This window comes from Myxocyprinus asiaticus, chromosome 22 (assembly GCF_019703515.2).
Source record: "Myxocyprinus asiaticus isolate MX2 ecotype Aquarium Trade chromosome 22, UBuf_Myxa_2, whole genome shotgun sequence".
NCBI lineage: Eukaryota > Metazoa > Chordata > Actinopteri > Cypriniformes > Catostomidae > Myxocyprinus > Myxocyprinus asiaticus.
The window spans coordinates 38823159-38841586 of NC_059365.1; the positions used below are offsets into that span (position 1 = coordinate 38823159).

General features: G+C 36.2%; 1 protein-coding gene across 1 annotated transcript in view; it reads left to right on the forward strand.

The window, feature by feature from the left end:
• The first annotated feature begins 6866 nt into the window (after window positions 1-6866).
• LOC127412722 (GDNF family receptor alpha-4-like) overlaps window positions 6867-18428 on the forward strand; it is a 43960-nt gene continuing 32398 nt past the window's right edge. Inside the window, exon 1 of the mRNA XM_051649326.1 lies at window positions 6867-7368. Within this exon, the coding sequence (XP_051505286.1) occupies window positions 7326-7368 (43 nt within the window). The 5' untranslated portion in view covers window positions 6867-7325. The remainder of the gene's footprint in view (window positions 7369-18428) is intronic.

An 18428-nucleotide genomic window follows, 5' to 3' on the forward strand; every position in this document is an offset into this window, starting at 1 on the left:
ACAGGACTGACAGTTTTACAGTTCATTCAGCTACTACTAGATTCATGCTCAAGGTCAAGTTGTTTATTAGAAAGAGAATTGAATGCTGATATTTCTACAAATATCTACTTTTTAATTATCAGTTGTTTTCAGCACAAAATCATGGTAACAGGGTTGATATTTTAAGATAATCCCCTACTGACAAACCTAACACAATATAAGATAAAGTGATAAAAGAAAGAGACTCTTGTACTTGTAGAGTTCACATCCAGAGACGATGACAGTTTTATTTTGACAGAGTTTTATTTATTTCTGGAATTGTAAATTATTTAAATAAAGGGGAGATAAGATGGTAACAGAGTTGACATAACTTTAGGGCACAACTTTAAGTCTTTAAAAAAAATTATTATAGTCCTCTAAATCATTTATTATAGAGAGAATAAATACAGGGCTGGAGACAGGCTAAAAGGCATAAAGAAAGAAAAAAAAATGCTGATATGTTAAGAAAATTGGCTATAATATCATGTAGTAAAAGCTATTAATTGTTTACACATATGTTTATGAGGGACACAAAGTGTACTGATTTAATGGAATGACCCTCATGCAAGTCCAGTTGTTTAGAAATGTAATATCCTACTGTTCCTCTCCTCAACAATCCGCACAGTTTGAGGTATCAGTCATGTTCATAGCACAAACAGCATAAGTTACAAGTTTAATACTTAGGGTTAGGGGTTTTGAAAAAGTATGAGCAATAGTAATAGTGATGATTTTCTTACCAAGCACCACTAATTATTTTAAGTAAAGCTTTGCCTATCAAGAGTGGTGAATAGAGCTTTTTTTTTTTTTTTTTTTTTTTTTGCATGTACAGGTGAATATGTGTGTGTGTATTTGTGTAGCAGAGAGGCATAAAGTTGTTCTGTCTTTGAAAGCCAGACATTCAAACGGGCCGTAAACTACCCACATCTGCCAACTTCCTCTTTTGGCCTGCGGTTATTAAAGCCCTGCGCATCAAGTGATGTATAAAAAATCAGCTCAGAGATTTTCTCCACCTTGGTCTTCTTTCTGTAGCACGTCAGGAGAAAAATCTGAGTAACCTTGGAGATGAGAAAATATTTTATTCAGTGGATTTAGTCGTTTTAATATACCGTGTATGTCCCCGTTGCTCCAGTGTGTGCGTGTGTTTATGTATATGAGTATATATGTGTGTGTGTTAGTCTGCATGTCAAAAATAGATTGCAAAGGATGAGAATAATGTTTATAATTGTAAAAGGCCTTGTGTTTATCTGTGTGTGCGAGTGTGTGTTTAACATGGGGAACTGGTGTAGTGTGAATTGCAGTAATTGCCTTGTTTGTTTTGGCTGGTTCTGTGAGCTGGTAAGCCACTGCTTCACTGCCTCTGATTGTTTGTCATTTGCCATTTCAAGTGGAACTAACAAGCATACAGACCGAGTGGGATTCAGAAATTGTGTGTGTGCGTTTGTAATACTCTGAAGGAAATATATTGTCTAATTTTTCCCTCTTCTCTGTCATCAAGCAACATATTCCTTCCACCTATGGACATTTTAATTTGTTACAACGTCCACATCTCTGTCATGTACGGTGTGTGTATGTGTGTGTGTGCATGCATTTGCTTTAGTGTGACACCTGAGTCACTGGAAGTACATTATCACTAATGTCCACTTCTGTGAAGTGACCTCATGAATGACCGCTCGGCTGTACTGGCAGTGAGATAAGAGTCTGATAGTTGAGTGCCACTGAAAAAGGTCACAGCCATCATAAAGCAATGATGAGCTGATAGAGGGTTTGGAGAAGAAGGGAAAAAGAGAGTAAGAGAGGAATGGCCAGAAAGATCAATGGACAAAGTCTTTGTGATGAGGAAAGAATGGAATTGAAAATGTTGCAGCACTTTACATAAATGCTCCCTTTGTTAAGGGTTTATAAAGAGGTTTATTAATGACTAATAAGGCATTGCATAATAAATCATCGATATGCGGTTATAACAATATGAATAAAAATGGAGACTTTCAGGCAATACTTGCCAAAAAGTGAGCATTTTAACTTACATGTTACAAATGCTTAATAACACGTATTCAACATGATAAACCTTTAAAAGTGTACCTTAATGTAAAGTGGACACTTATGAAGCATTTATTAAAGAGTTGCCAACATTTGAAACATATGTACATAAAGTTCAGAATGGTTTAATGATCATCAGACTTTATTATATGATATATGCTGTGAATGAGCATGCAATGACCTGAAAAGTGTTTCTGTAGAGGACTTTAATAAACTAGGACTAGATAATTTGTAATGGAGTAGTACTATTCTTTTGACATCAATGTGACAAGAAAAGTGACAACACAAGTGAGTCAAGACATAACAGTAATTAATAAACAGTAAACACAAAAAGGACTGTAGCAAAATGACAAAACGCCTCCTTTTAATTTCACTATAATATTCCTATTTTGCTGCATTGAGATTTAAATAATGACTTATGGCATTTTATGTTTTTATTAATATAAGTATGAATAAGCATATTTATAAAGCATGTATAACACGTACGGTATACATGGTTAAATCCATATCTTCATAAGCGATATGATAAGTGTGGGTGAGAAAGAGATCAATATTTAAGTCCTTTTTTACTTTAAATCTCCACTTTCACTTTCACTTTCTTCTTCTTTTGTTTTTGGCGATTCACATTCTTTGTGAATATCACCACCTACTGGGCAATAAGGAGAATTAACAGTAAAAAAGGACTTAAATATTGATCTGTTTCTCACCCACACCATCATATCGCTTCTGAAAATATGGATTTAAACATTGGAGTCTTATGGATTACTTTTATGCTGCCTTTATGTGCTTTTTAAGCTTCAAAGTTTTGGTCACCATTCACTTGCATTGTATGGACCAACAGAGCTGAAATATTCTTCTAAATATCTTCATTTGTGTTCAGCTGAAGAAAGAAAGTCATACACATCTGGGATGGCATGAGTGTGAGTAAATGATGAGATAATTTTCATTTTTGGGTGAACTATTTCTTTAACGGTGCTGTAAGCATTTTTAGACATTTTGCTCACTTCCACCAATTAGACATGCCCATTGTTAGCAAACCCAAATGTGCAAAATGTTTGACAGGCAGAGAGCATTTGTGATTTAGCTAAGTTTTCTGATTCGCTAAAAAAAAGGTGGCCGCTCTCCTGAGAGTTGTTTGCTGCTCCATACAGCACTTTTTATTATGAGCTGTAGTAATAGAGATGCTTGATGCTTCGCAAACACCAGTAATGATAAAACAGCATCTTGTATTTAAAAATAGGACAAAAAGAGTAGCCAGATTGCTTGAAAATGAGAGAGGACAACGAAAAAGTGAAGTGTGTGGCACTCCGGCCCCATAAAAGCCCCACCAGATGGAAGCACTCAAAGTGACGTCTCAAGAGCTGTGACATCATCAGGGCAATGGCTCATGGCATTTACTCTGATTAGTTAAATAGCTGTGTTTGTCTGTCCAACAAACCACTCATACACACACACGCAGATGACCAGGCTGTTGTACTGCAGTAATCAGTAGAATGTGTATCTACATAAGCCTCATGATTATGGCCCCCAGGTGTTGGACCAAGTCAAACCCTCTTGGACAAATCAAATTCTCATTAAAGTTTCAGTCACTAATCCTGAAATTGGAACCAACATATAGGCTTGTCATCTCTGTGTTATCCTGCCAACAGAAGTTTTAAATCGAACATTTGTTCTTTTCACAGTATCCACTGTCTGGACGCCTTGTGGCCCGTTTGGGATTTCTCAATATGGAGTTTTGTAAACAAAAGGAAACTGAATACCCTGTGAACTCTACTGCTGAAATCTTGGCTGTTCCCATCTTCCTGTTGGGATGCACTGTTATAATTGTGCTTCAGGTGATAGCATCTAAATGAATTGATTTATTCAAATCATTTACATTAATATTTAAATTTATTCATTTGGCAGAAGCTTTTATCCAAAGCGACTAACAAAAAGAGGAAGGATAACAACATAAGTGATTCATCTTAAAGGAGGTTGTAGATCAAAAAGTGCTGCATTACAACGTTTCAATTGAATTAGAAAAGTAGTTGTATTAAATCTTTTATTAAATCTATATTAAATCATATTAAATCTGATTTAATATGACTGAATCAACTTGAGTGAGTACATTGGGTTATACAAACGAAAGTCATTTTGAAGGGTCAGATCAGGTAGAAATAGCTCCTTATAATAACATTTGCTAATGTTTTTTTTTTTTTCTTTTACTGTATAGGCTAAAGTTGTAGAGTAATGTTTTGTTACTCAACAAAGGAGACCAAGGTAATGTTCACTTTTTGTCATGGTTTGTGTCTATGCATGTATTTTTATTATTTTTGATACTGAATATCTTCTATTATTTTTCAAAAAATTTTCGGTAACACCAAATGATGTTCGGTTTACAATGATGTTCACTTTGTTAAGAGTTTATAAAGGCGTGCATTGAAGACTAAGTCATTTACAGATGCATTATAAACAGTGTAGGGTAAGTTACAAATATAAAAATAAAATAGAAATCCACTACAAATTAAAATTATTTCTCTAAATATGTAATCAGATTACTTTATGGATTACTTAATTGAGAAAGTAATCACATTACTAATTACGTTACTTTTAAGTTACTCTCTAAACCACTTTCCGCTCAACAAATTCAAAATAATGTCTATATTTCTATCTTGTTCATTGTAACACAAGTCATACACTCAGCGCATCATATTTCTCCTTCACAAAGATTTGTTACGGGGCCATAATTCATATATTCTACATAAATAATTTATTAGAAATAAGAATATCTCTACAATATACTTAAAAGTAATTAAATTAATTGAAAATCATTAACTGTAATCTGATTACATGAATTTTAATTGTAATGCATAACACTACTTTTTTACGAAAAGTAATTTGACTACAGTAACTAATTACTTTGTAATTGGATTACACCCAACATTGATTATAAAGTATTTACACTAAGTTATAGCAACATGCATAAAAAGAGTAACTTTCATCCCATACTTGCTAAATAGTAAACATTTTAATTTAATTTAAGTTATAAATGCTTAATAAAAACACAGTAACACTTTATTCTAGGGATCAGAAAGTAGACAGTAAATAATGACTAATAATTGGACTTGTAAGGGACTAGTTACGGACTTGTTTTGAATTATAAGGTATTTATAAAGCCTTTTTTTACCCTTGCTTAATAGCCTCTTTACATTTTCTTTCTCTTTACAATGAACTTTTAGGTAACAACAAAAGATACCAACAGCTAGTAAGGTACAAAATACATCCTTTATTACATGTTCTCATTACACTGTGTGAATGTGCAGCTTATAAGTATAAAATAAATATAGAAGGCAGAGACTTTTGTTGCTTAGCGTAAATAGCATCAACAAGCATCTTTTTGCACTAAGTGCAAATAGTATTAGATGCTAATTGCACCCCTAAATAAATACTACCATACAGTATAGGGGCATCAACATGTTTACTGTGTTGATTTAGAGTCACACAGGCACCCTACACCAACCCCTAAACCTAAACCTAACCCTAACCCTAACCTTCCCTGCTTTGTTGAAATACTCCATGTATTCTACATGTATTTTATACATATAATCTGCACATTCACACAGAGCATTGAGAACCCATAAAGGATGTTATCTGCATCATACTAGCTACTGATATGTTTTGTTTTTAGCTAAGAAATTCATTGTTATGACAAAAGCAAATGCAAGAACAAGAAATCAGCCAATAAAGGTTTAATAAATAATTTATAATGCCAAACAATTCCATAACTAGTCACTTACAAGTGTAATTATTAGTCATGAATTAATGTCTAATTTCTGATCCTAAAAATAAAGTGTTACCAAAAACATTTATGTAAACTTATATTATTCAAAAATAAAAATGAAATTATTCATAAAATGCCCTAATTCATGATTTATGTCACAATGCAGCAAAACTAGACTACAGTGAGATTGAAAAGAGGGATCATGTCATTTATATATATATATATATATATATATATATATATATATATATATATATATATATATATATATATATATAATGCATTTGTAAATGATTTATTAGTCATTAATAATCCCCTTTATAAACCGTTAATAAAGGAAAATTTAATGTAATGTATTGCCCCTTTTTCTTTTAAATTGGTTGGTTAAACCTGGTTTTGATTTGGTTCAATTTGTTTCAACGGTTGATGAAAGAATCACAATCCAATCACAATAAGCTTCACATTTCTGCCTTTAAACCCTCTAAAAATGGGCCCCATTCACTTCCATTGTAAATGCCTCACTGTAACCTCAATTTTTGCTTTTTCAAAGAAAAGGATGGAAAAGTCGAAATATTTTTTATTTTATTTTTGGTAATCAACATCATGCCACAAATGTTATTGACTGACCTTGTATTGAACCCATAATATTCCTTTAACAAGCTTCACTCTTTAGGGTTTTCACTGAGTTGGCTATATGGTTCTTCCGAGATTAAAAAAGTTCTTGATGTTACATTATATGTTCTTTAGATCAGTGAATTGATTTTGGGCTCTTTAAAGCACCAGCACATGGTTTTCTAAAGAACTCAATAATAAGTCCTTTTTTGAGCTTAAAAATGATCTCCTATGGCATTAGGCTTTTTTCCCCCCTTCAAATTGCAATCTTTATTTTTATGAGTTTAGGAGCATCAGCACCCTCGGAGACTGGCCAAAGATTTTGCATGGATGCGCCTGAGAATGCCCGAGCCAATCACAGGGAGGCAGATGCATGTAAAATTCGCCGCTGAGTTTGAGGACTGGATTAAGCACATTGTGCTGTGGGACAGCTCGGAAACAAGCATCTGGGGTCGAGCGCTCACATACATTTACGCGATCCAATGCGCACATTGGCACATCTAATGCGCGCATTTCTTCACGCGCCTGTCATGGTGCTAGGTGTTTGTTTCGAGGATTAATATTTCAGAAAGACTCCGATCGTGATAGGACATCTTAATGCTTGTTCATATGACAGTTTGTCATTTTTGGGTTGCTTGTTGTAGCTCTCAGGACACATTTTAGGGAATAGAAAACGTCTGATATTGAAGTGTTTAGTTGGAATTTGATTCTCGGCCACATCATTTTGGAGATTTATCTGCGAGACTCTCTGTCGGACGGTGGTCCCCGTGTATGGATGTAGAGGGTGACGGGGTGTCGGTCTGAGGGGTCGATACGGAGCGATCCGGGGGTTCCAGACGCGCTTCCCCGAGATTCTCCAGCAGCAGCAGAAGCATCACCGTATTCAGCAGCAGACGAGATGATTCTTTTGGGAATTCTTCTAAATCTGTTCTTCATTAAGGGTAAGACACGCTGAGAAACAACATCCATGACTTATATTGACACATCAGGGTCACACTTTGCATTACAGTGTTCATATTACATACACAAGTGAGTACTGAGTTATAGCCCATTAATGAACAACATGTGCATAATACGTATTAACTGGTATAATAACTATGGTAATCGATTATATTTACAAATGTGTAACATGAACACTGTCATTTATGATCAGTATTTCAGGGTGACCACTGTGCCATGTGCTGAAACAAAGAAAGAGCTTCATTTTCTTGATTGCTGTACACTGGAACAGATGTGTTTCTCACTCCCTACACAACACTTATGGTGTTTTAACAACCATATAACTCTTATACAAATAGCTCTAAATGTAGGGTTTATTTGGCTTGTAACTGAAGAGGTGCTAAATATCATTTTTTGCTATTTTTAGGTTAGGTTTTTAGGTTCCACAAAGAACCATGTTCTGAAAGTGCCGTAAACTTCATCATACTGACCCATTTCAGCATAAAAGTTTTTTTATTTTTTTGTAATTTTTTTTTTTAGGTTTATACAGTTTAAAACTGAACTGTTATTATTTTTAAAATCCTTTAAGGATCCTTCCTTTATCTGGTTAAATGAATTTAAATGAACTATTTTGGCTATGCTCTACCAGACCATTGCATATCAGGCCTTCTTTATATATATATATATTGCACTATAATATTTTTTTGTGGCGATTAATTTATTGTAATTACATTTCATTGATGTGGCACTTTTAACAGACAAATAAGTCTTTGGGATCTTATCTCGTAAGTAAAATGACGTATTTTTTGTTGTCCTGTTTGAAATGTGTTTATTTTGTATAGCTTTTATTAACACTCACACCTTTGAATCAAGACAGCATACTAGTTTTAATATCCCAGACATTACAGGAGCTCCTCCAAGCGCGCTAATCCTTACAGGCCAGGTCTAAAAATATAATTCCGTCGACAAATAACAGTATGTTATGAGACATCTGTCACAGTCAATATTTTCCTAATTATGTGATGGCAAGGAGACACACGCGCGCGCGCGCACACACACACACAGGCGGATTAGTGTTAAAGGGCAGCTCCACGGTGTTTTCTTAACATAGCAACCGGTATTTGAGGGGATCACTTTCTTTTCACACCTGGGACGACACGATGCAATATTGCGAGTGTCTTTGTGCAAGTGTTTTGTAGTCCATTGCACAAGTGGCATTCATCATCGTGAGTGGTGTTTGTTGCACCCCGGTGCCTCGAGAACACGCTGTAATGCGCGCGCTGATCGACAGGTTTATTTATTAGCTGTGTTAATGATTGCAGATTTGATGTGCTCGCTCGTGCTGTGCGTTTCCCCCCGGGGGTCGGATCGTATATCAGTCGCACGAAACGCGAGGAGACCCCCTGACGGAGAGACCGCGAAAAAAAAAAAAAAAAAGATTTAATTTCCACTTTTGCACCGAGTGTATTTGCATTGCCGTTTGGATGCTTGATTTACATGATTTCAAGAGGGGACATGAGGCGCTATGAACTTATAACTGTGTGCAAACATATGCAGCCTCAAGCTGACGGCTCTAATGGGCCTTTGGGCAGGTGTGGATGCGTGTGTGCGCTCGCCAATCGTGTGCCCAGGTGTGTTTCCGCTCTTCGAACTCAGGACTTTGGCAGCTTTCACTCATTTTCCCAGCGACAGATGCTGACAGGTCTAGAAGGTCTTAGAAAAACATGCCTGGCATGCTTACCTAATGCTTTTCCCTTATTTTTGCTTTTACCCAAATGCGTTCTCTCAAAAACACATGCTGCACAAGTGAAGAAATGTATCAGTAAATTCAGTCTAATATACACAGGTGGAACAGTGGCTTGTCAGCGCATCTGCTAATTACATGATGCTGCAAAAAAGCTATAATGGACACAGATGCATTCCTGTCCACGCTAGCCAAGGACATACCCAGGGACAGCCTAATTACACTGCAATTTTTTAGCAAATCAAAGCCAAATGATTCAATAAACCACACGGGATTTGTTAATAGAACGGAAATTTGCAAAGGTAATTTTCCCTTAGTCTTGTATTCTTTACATATGGGGTGATGAGGGGATGTTAGGGCCCTTTCAGGGTCATGTGTGTGTGTGTGTGTGTTTTGTTGATAACTAGGATTTGGAAAGGCAAACACGGTGATGGCAGATGGTGTTGGACTCTGTGTTGGAAGATTCAAGCCAAGCGACAGAATAAGTGTGTGTGTGTGTGTGTGTCCGTGTGTGTAAACCGAGTTCCTTTCACACACAGCTTTATGATGATGTTGTAGCCAATTTTCATTAAAGGTGCTGAGTGGTGTAATTTAGTGCCGAGGACGTCTCAGCGTCACGTCCCCGCAGTGAACTCGCTCTTTTCCTGGGGCGTTTGGATTGTCTAACGTTTCTCCTCACTGTCAATCAGAAGTGCCCATCCGAGCCAGTTCTTTTAATACCACCGCCATGCTTTGATGTGACGTGTCACCAATAGTGAACAGATACGGCGCTCTGACCCACATTTGACAAAGCCCTCAATGCAGCAAATAATAGTGTGCACTGAAAGTCTATAGTGCAAACGAGAGTGTACATTCGTAGTCGGACTGCAGCTGAACGACTTTAAATCTAGTTTTAAGGTTCCTTTTGTTTATTCTTTTACATTTGTGAGTCATTCTTCAGGCTGAAGTGCTGACAAAACCAACTTTTCAATGGATTTGAAGGGTTTGTTTGTTCACACTTTTGTCGAGTCATTTGCTGAAATGATTGGTTTCGGCCCTTGAGAGGTAGCACGCTGTAAATTAGCTGATGGATTCTTGCAGACGAGGCTTTGTGGGTTTCCTTGATACGTATCTTGATATAGTGGTGCTTGGTTTACCACAGAGGTTTAGACCGCTGTATGCATTGATTAGTTAATCATGTTAGATCCGCACATATCGACAGCTAGATTCAGAGTACTGTCGCTGACCATAAATACAACCACAGGATACTTCGATTTACAGTAGCTTGCATGCTCATGTACGTACACACTTTCTCCATTTCACCCAGTGTTTTATTTCTTTCACTCCCCTGTACAGCTGAAACTGTCTTTGTGTCTGTTTCTCTCTCAGTGTGTGCATGAGACATGAGCCTCAAGGTGTGTGTAAGTGCGTGTGTGGCACTGTCACTTGCTAAATGTGATTTTAGTGCACGCACACACACAGCTCGTTATACCCGGCCAGCATGTGTTTGATTGCTGTCAGCCTTCATACTGAGACTATTTCCTATTGTGTGAGGTGTCTGCTGTCTGTCATTCTGTTTACTTTCTTTTCAGTCTTTCTTTTTCTTTATGTGTCTTTCTCATTCCTTCTCTTACTTCCATAAACTCTGTGTGCTTGTCTTTATCTGAATCGCTCCATATTCTCTAAGCATAATCATTTTTATAACTCTTATTTAGTAAATAAATATGGTTATTTTTACATACTGTATGTATGTTTTGTATTGTATTTATGCATTTATCTATACATTTAGGACTCAAGTTATTTAATTCCATCTGTAAAGAGATTTATGAGGGGGATTCTCATGAAACCTGTCAAGAAAACAGCTCTTTTACTCCAAAATCAAAAGAAACAAATAAGAAGTTATATTTTCCATCAAGATTTAGGGCCATTAAAATGTTTTGCATTGTGACATTATTTTCATGGCGGTTAAGCACATTTCACCATGCGATTCTCATTACCGCAATGTGAAAAAGATGGCATTATAATATTCTTATTAATGCAACGTGAAAAATTGCTATATTTTTTAAATTGTAAAGTATTTATAGATTGCAGATGTACTCCATTGGTTTTGCTGATTTTAAAGCATAAAATCAATGTAAAAAATCATATTTTTTTAGTATAATACAGTAAAAAAAAAAAAAAAAAAGACTGTTACTGTAACGATAATGATTGAAAACATTGGAAAAAGTAAAATGAAATGTTTGGATGGGGGTAAAATGTGCTTAATGGTCCTGAAAATAATGTCACAAATCTTAAAAGTAGGCTTTTTTCGTCTTTCTTTTTGCAAAATATAATTTCAAATATTTTTCTGTATTGATTTGGGGTTAAATATGGACATTTTCATGAGAATCACCAATGTAGAATTTAACCAAGATTTGATACATTGTTAAGAGACAGTTAAAATAACAGATAATAACAGTAATAACAGATCAGACTATGTTTGTCTGGTATTAAAGGAATGTTCTGCACACCTGGAGTCGTGAGTTCGAATCCAGGGCATGCTGAGTGACTCCAGTCAGGCTTCCTAAGAGATCAATTGGCCCGGTTGCTAGGGAGGGTAGAGTCACATGGGGTAACCTCCTAGTGGTAATGTGGTTCTTGCTCTCAGTGTGGCGTGTGGTGAGTTGTGCATGGATGCCATGGAGAATAGCGTGAAGCCTCCACACGCGCTATAAGCCACGTGATAAGATGCACGGATTGACTGTCTCAGTCAAGATTCGTCCTCCGCCACCTGGATTGAGGTGTCACTTCACCACCACGAGGACTTGGAGCGCATTGGGAATTGGGCGTTCCAAATTGGAGAGAGAGAGAGAAAAAAAAGGAATGTTCTGGGTTCAATACAAGTTAAGCTCATTCGAAAAGCATTTGTGGCATAGTGTTGATTACCACAAAAAATAATTTTGACTCATTCCTCATTTTCTTAAAAAAAATCTGGGTTACAATGAGGCACTTACAATGGAAGTGAATGGGGCCAGTTTTTTTACGTTAAAATACTCACTAAAATACCACAAGACATAAAGGATATGCACGTAAACATGATTTTAGTGTGATAAAATCACTTATATTTACATTTGGCAGTGCCAAATTTGGCAGTGCCAAATGTGCCCTTACAGGGATTGAACCAACAACCTTCCACTTACCAGTTCAGTGCTTTAGTCCACTACACTTACTAACCTTTTCTGTGTAAAGTTATAGCCAATTTTACAACTTTGTTGCCATGACGATGTAATGTCAACTAACCCTAAAATGACTGTAAAAATGACTATTTAAACAACTTTACAACTCACTTTACAAAGTTTTAACAGAAGAAATAATGCAAGTGCTTTTATAAAATTATACGCTTCACATTTCTGTTTAAACCCTCCAAAAATTTGGCTATGTTCACTTTCATTGACCCCATTCACTTCCATTGCAAGTGCCTCAGTGAAACCTCAATTTTTTCTTTTTTAAAGGAAAGGAGGAACGAGTAGAAATTCATTTTTGTGGTAATAAACATTATGCCACAAATGCTGTCGATTTAGCTTCCCTTACAAAAAAATCGAAACTGGCCACGAACTTACTGCAAATTTGCCGCTTGTTATTTTCACATGCAAATTCGCTGCAGATGTTTGCCAGAAGTTTGCAGCTCTCCACCGGTAGTGGTGAACCTCCGGCAAACCTTTGGCAACAATGGGGAATTTGCCTCAAGTTTGCTGCAAAGCTCATTTGCATGTGAAAATTATCTGTGGCGAATTTGCTGCAAGTTTGCGGCAAATTTGCAGTGAACTCTCAATTTTTGTAAGGGTTAACTTGTATTGAACCTGGAACATTCCTTGTTCCAAACAAGTTGCAAACAAACTGCTAGTAGCTAACATACAACAAACAGCTCTAGTCAGCTGTAAAGTTATAGATTTCTGAAATATTCAACAATAATTTAATAAACTTTTAATTAAACAATAATAAAAACAGATTATGATTATGTAGACTTTGCTTATCTAATATTAACCAGAAATGTTACAAATAATCTACTAGTAGCTTTTGTTTCTGTAGCTCAACTGAAGCATGCCATTAATAATGCCAATATCATTGGTTTGATTCCCAGGAAACACACAAATGGATAAAATATACACAAAAAACCTGAATAAGTTGACTTTACTCAATTAATTGAGTAAACTCTTTCCCTCAATTGAATTAAGTAATGTTGTATCCAAAACTTGTGTTAAGTTCACTTAACTTTATGATCATATAGAATTAACTTAACTATTTATGTTTAAGTAGGTAACAAGAAGCAAGTAGACAACTCAGATCTGCTATTTAAATGTTTTTGTTTCTACCTAATAGTTTGAATTAAATGGACTCAAATTTAGGTCAGACAATAACACAGCTTAAATAAAGAAGATTAAAACTATATTCTAGGTCAGTTATTAAATAAACTTATTTCTCCACAGAAATGCATAGACACCTGTACTTCAGTTGCACATGCACAAGGAGAACTGAGATAGTGCTAACAGGGTCCAACTTGACCAAAGGGGACACAGGTCACCTTAATGGTAACATCACACAAAACAACTATTTGCAATAAAACAACATAAATATGACTATAAAAGAGCTAAAATGTCTATAAATTCTTAATAACAACCATTTAAATGCCTCCGTAAGTTCCCTTTGATCAAGGAAACATAATTAATTAATTCAAGTGCAATGCATTATGAGTTTTCCCAATTTTGTACTCGATAGTTTGCGTTTTTAACACTTAAAATCTTACGTCTATGGATTTTTAAGAAAAATAAGTTCAAGGAACATAGATATTTGAGTTTGAGCTCAAAACTTGACATTTCAAGTTTAATTAAGACAACTTGATTTTTCCAGTAATGACAACATTAGGGTTTACAGTGTACATTTACAAGATTTAACAGTAATTTTTTACAGTAAAATAAGAAATGTAATGTTTTCAGTATTTTATTGGAAAATCAATGCAGGCTAGGTCATTTTCTATCACAACACAACAAATGATCATGATAAGATAAATTCTAATATCGCATTGCATTATGGGAAAATGGGGAAAATGGGGCCACTAATAAATTTTCTCCCAGTTGGTGCAATTGTGTTTAACAACACAATTTATTGTATTGTGATGTATGGAGAAAATGAGTCAATTCAGTTGTTGACTTATATGTATAAACTACACCATATGATGCATTTGAAAGTAAAGAAATAGTATCATTTTACATTACAGTAATTTCTTGGTCCTGTTCACTGTGAAGTCGCAGAATACCGTTGTCTTTTAATTTGAATAAATTGTAGAAATACTGCTGTAAAATATACCGTAAATGTCATGCAACTGGTAGCCAGGAAATTTTTTACACTGTATATCTTAAATGCACTGTAAGTCACTTTGAATAAATTCATCTGTGAGCTGCATTAATATAATGTAATGCAGTGTAAATACATATTAAAAATGTAAGCTCTAGTCAGGTTTTCCTTTTAGTATTGTCCACTATGAATTTTTAGAGTTGCAATTGTAAAAGCAGAAAAAGTAGAAAGTAGTGTCCGAACACCATTCACAAACACCTTTCTTTGTAGTCTTTGTAGTAAAACAAGCACTGTTACTGTATCTCAATATTGAAGAAATTAACAAGAAACTGTTTGTCAAATGTGTGTGTGATCAAAGTGCACTTATTTGTCATTTTAATTCGGGCTGCTGCGGTAGATGGTCTTTCACGCATGGATCATCTCTCTGAGAGCTGTTGACTGAGGTGCCATTTTGTGATGGCATAGTCCAAAGCCATGACCAACGTTTAGTCTGCCGTCCACAGCCGTGGCTTCTCAATCACCACACGCTTTAAAATGAGGCCCTGTGCAATTACAGTCCCTGCCGCTGTACATAAAGCGAGACACAAAGGGGGATGGGGTCAGAGGGGGTGAAATACAAGAAAGAGAAACACAGGTCTCATGCTTCTACAGGAGTGCAAGGGTTTTTCGGTTGCTTAATGAAAAACAGGGAAAACGTGGCTTTGAAATTACACAGGCCTGTCACAGTTCCCCCTCAGGTCACCCTGAAACCTTGGCTGACAGCAGGGGTCTCTAGAGTTGAGAACATCTGTCAGGACTGGGTTTGAGAATGGACCCTAAACACATTGGGAAGGTTCACACAGCACCTGAATATGAATGTTAGTCCAGTTTAAGAGTGCTAAATAACGGTACATTCACACACAGTTCGGTTACAGTCAAGCTTGACAGCTGTAGTTTATAAATGAACTCACTCCCTTGAATTTTCTGGACTCACACCTACATTTTGAGCATGAGTTTGGTAAACCACATCGGTTAATGAAGATTTGCACTTGTGCCTCGATCGGAATTGTTAATTAAATAGCATTGTGTCAGTTGTAATAAGACTTTGAGGTGTTAGTTGCCATCTTTGATATTTACTTCAGTCACTGTCACTGTGGTTACAAGTGCTATTTATAGCTCTTGCAAGAATAGGAAAGGGCCTTGACTTCAGTAATTAATTCATTCAGACAGTATTCATGGAAGCTGTTGTATGAACAAGTCAGTTGATGAGTTACACCTGTTAGTAAATACGGTTGTCAATCCCAAACACTGACTGTGTGAACGCAGCCAAAGTGTTGGTCATCAAAGACTAGGGTTGGAATCAGGGTCTTGATGCATTATCTTCATGAATGGCAAGTTTCTACTCATTTAAGTTATCTGTCCTTCAATAATGTCAACTTCGGTAAAAATAGGTTTATACTTTTTACATTTATGAACACTTTTTTCTTTCTCTGAAATTTTTGACAGACCCTCTAGCACCCCCTCATGCTCCCCTGCAGATCCCCGGACCTCAGTTTGAAAGCCCTTGGCTAACAGACCATAGTCCAGCTTAATTAAGCGTACCTCTATGGCGTTATAATACTGTCAAATGTCGAGAACGAGAGCGCATCCATGCACATCCATGTTTGTGTTCAATACTAGTTAAGCTCAATCAACAACATTTGTGGCATAATGTTGATTATCACAAAAATGTATTTTGACTCAAAAATTGAGGTTTCACTTACAATGGAAGTGAATGGGGCCAATCCGTTAGCATTAAAATACTCACTATTTCAAAAGTAAAGCTATGCTGTTAGTCAGAATGTAGTGTAATGCATTGCATTTTAAATTCTTATAATCAGACAATACAGTGCATCCAGAAAGTATTCACAGCGCTTCACTTTTTCCACATTCTGTTATGTTACAGCCTTATTCCAAACTGGATTAAATTCATTATTTTCCTCAAAATTCTACAAACAATACCCCATAATGACAATGTGAAATAAGTTTTTGAAATCTTTGCAATTTTATTAAAAATAAAAAACGAAAAAAATCACATGTACATTTTAATACATTTGCAAAGATTTCAAACAAACTTCATTCACGTTGTCATTATGGGGTATTGTTTGTAGAATTTTGAGGAAAATAATTAATTTAATCCATTTTGGAATAAGGCTGTAACATAACAAAATGGGGAAAAAGTGAAGCGCTGTGAATACTTTCTGGATGCACTGTACGTGTTTTAGTACATAATGTAAAAGTAAATTAATTAGTAATGTGATTACTTTTCATTTAAGTAATCATAAAGTAATCTGGTTACAATTTTAGAGAAGTAATTAGTAATTCGTAGTGGGTTACTTTGTTGTATCACTTACTCAACACTGCGTAACATATTTATTTCAGCTTTCATAATAGGATATTATGCGTATTTTGTTGCAAAAGTAGTTTTGAGCTTAAATATTTTTTATTAAGAAAAGTTTGAGCAGCTTTTGGGAGCAACATTGTAGATAACAAAAACAATAATCTGTGCTTACCCACTTTTCAAAAGCACCAACTGCCTCTGGAACACATATTTGGTGAAATTTAAAAAAGCTTTTTTTATTCAATTTGTCCAAAAGCCGAAAAACGCTGTCCTCGCAGGCTGTATGTGGAGGCAGGAAGGAAACAAGACACGTCTGAATCGAACACCTTCATCTGGTCGTTTTTTGAAAGCAGCATTGATGGTTCCTTCACTGTTTTTGAGTCAATTTATGTAGAGGAAATTAAATGTCAGTTTTATATTTGTTTTCCAAGAAATAATCATTGTACTCACTACATAAAGTATTCAGACCCCTTCATTGTTTTCACATTTTGTTATGTTGCAGCCATAAATTATTATATATATATATATATTTTTTTTTTTTTTTTTTTTTTTTTTTTTTCACACCAGTCTACATCATATCCCATAATGACAAAGCAAAAACCAGATTTTTTATAACTTTGCAAATTTATTAAAAAGAAAAAAAACTGAAATATCACATTGACATAAATATTCAGACCCTTTGCAATGACACTTGAAATTTAGCTCAGGTGCATCCAATTTCTCTGGATCATCTTTGAGATGTTTCTACACTTTGATTGGAGTCCACCAGTGGCAAATTTAATTGATTGGACATGATTTGGAAAGGCACTCACCTGTCTATATAAGGTCTCACAGCTGAAAATGCATATCAGAGCAAAAACCAAGCCATGAAGTCAAAGGAACTGCTTGCAGAACTCAGAGACAGGATTGTGTCGAGGCACAGATCTGGGGAAGAATGCAACTACATTTCTGCTGCATTGAAGGTTCCCAACAGCACAGTGGCCTCCATAATTCTTAAATGGAAGAAGTTTGGAACAACCAGGACTCTTCCTAGTGCCTGGCCAAACTGAGCAATCAGGGGAGACTGGCCTTGGTAAGAGAGGTGACCAAGAACCCTCTGGTTCACTCTGGTTGAGCTCGAGAGATCATGTGTGGAGATGGGAGAAACTTGCAGAAGGACAACCATCATTGCAACACTCCACAGATCTGGGCTTTATGGCAGAGTGGCCAGACGGAAGCCTCTCCTCAGTGCAAGACACATAAAAAAGCACCTAAACGACTCTCAGATTGTGAGAAACAAGATTCTCTGGTCTGATGAAATGAAGATTGAACTGTTTGGCCTCAATACCAAGAGTCATGTCTGGAGGAAACCAGGCACCGCTCATCACCTGTGTAATACCATCCCAACGGGGAAGCATGGTGCTGGTAGCATCATGCTGTGGGGGTGTTATTCAGCGGCAGGGACTGGGGGACTGGTCAGGGTTGAAGGAAAGCTGAACACAGCAAAATACAGAGATATCCTTAATGAAACCTGGTCCAGAGTGCTCAGGACCTCAGACTGGGCTGAAGGTTCATATTCCAACAGGACAATGACCCTAAGTACACAGCCAAGACAATGCAAGAGTGGCCCAGCCAGAGCCTGGACTTGAACCCAATCGAACACCTCTGGA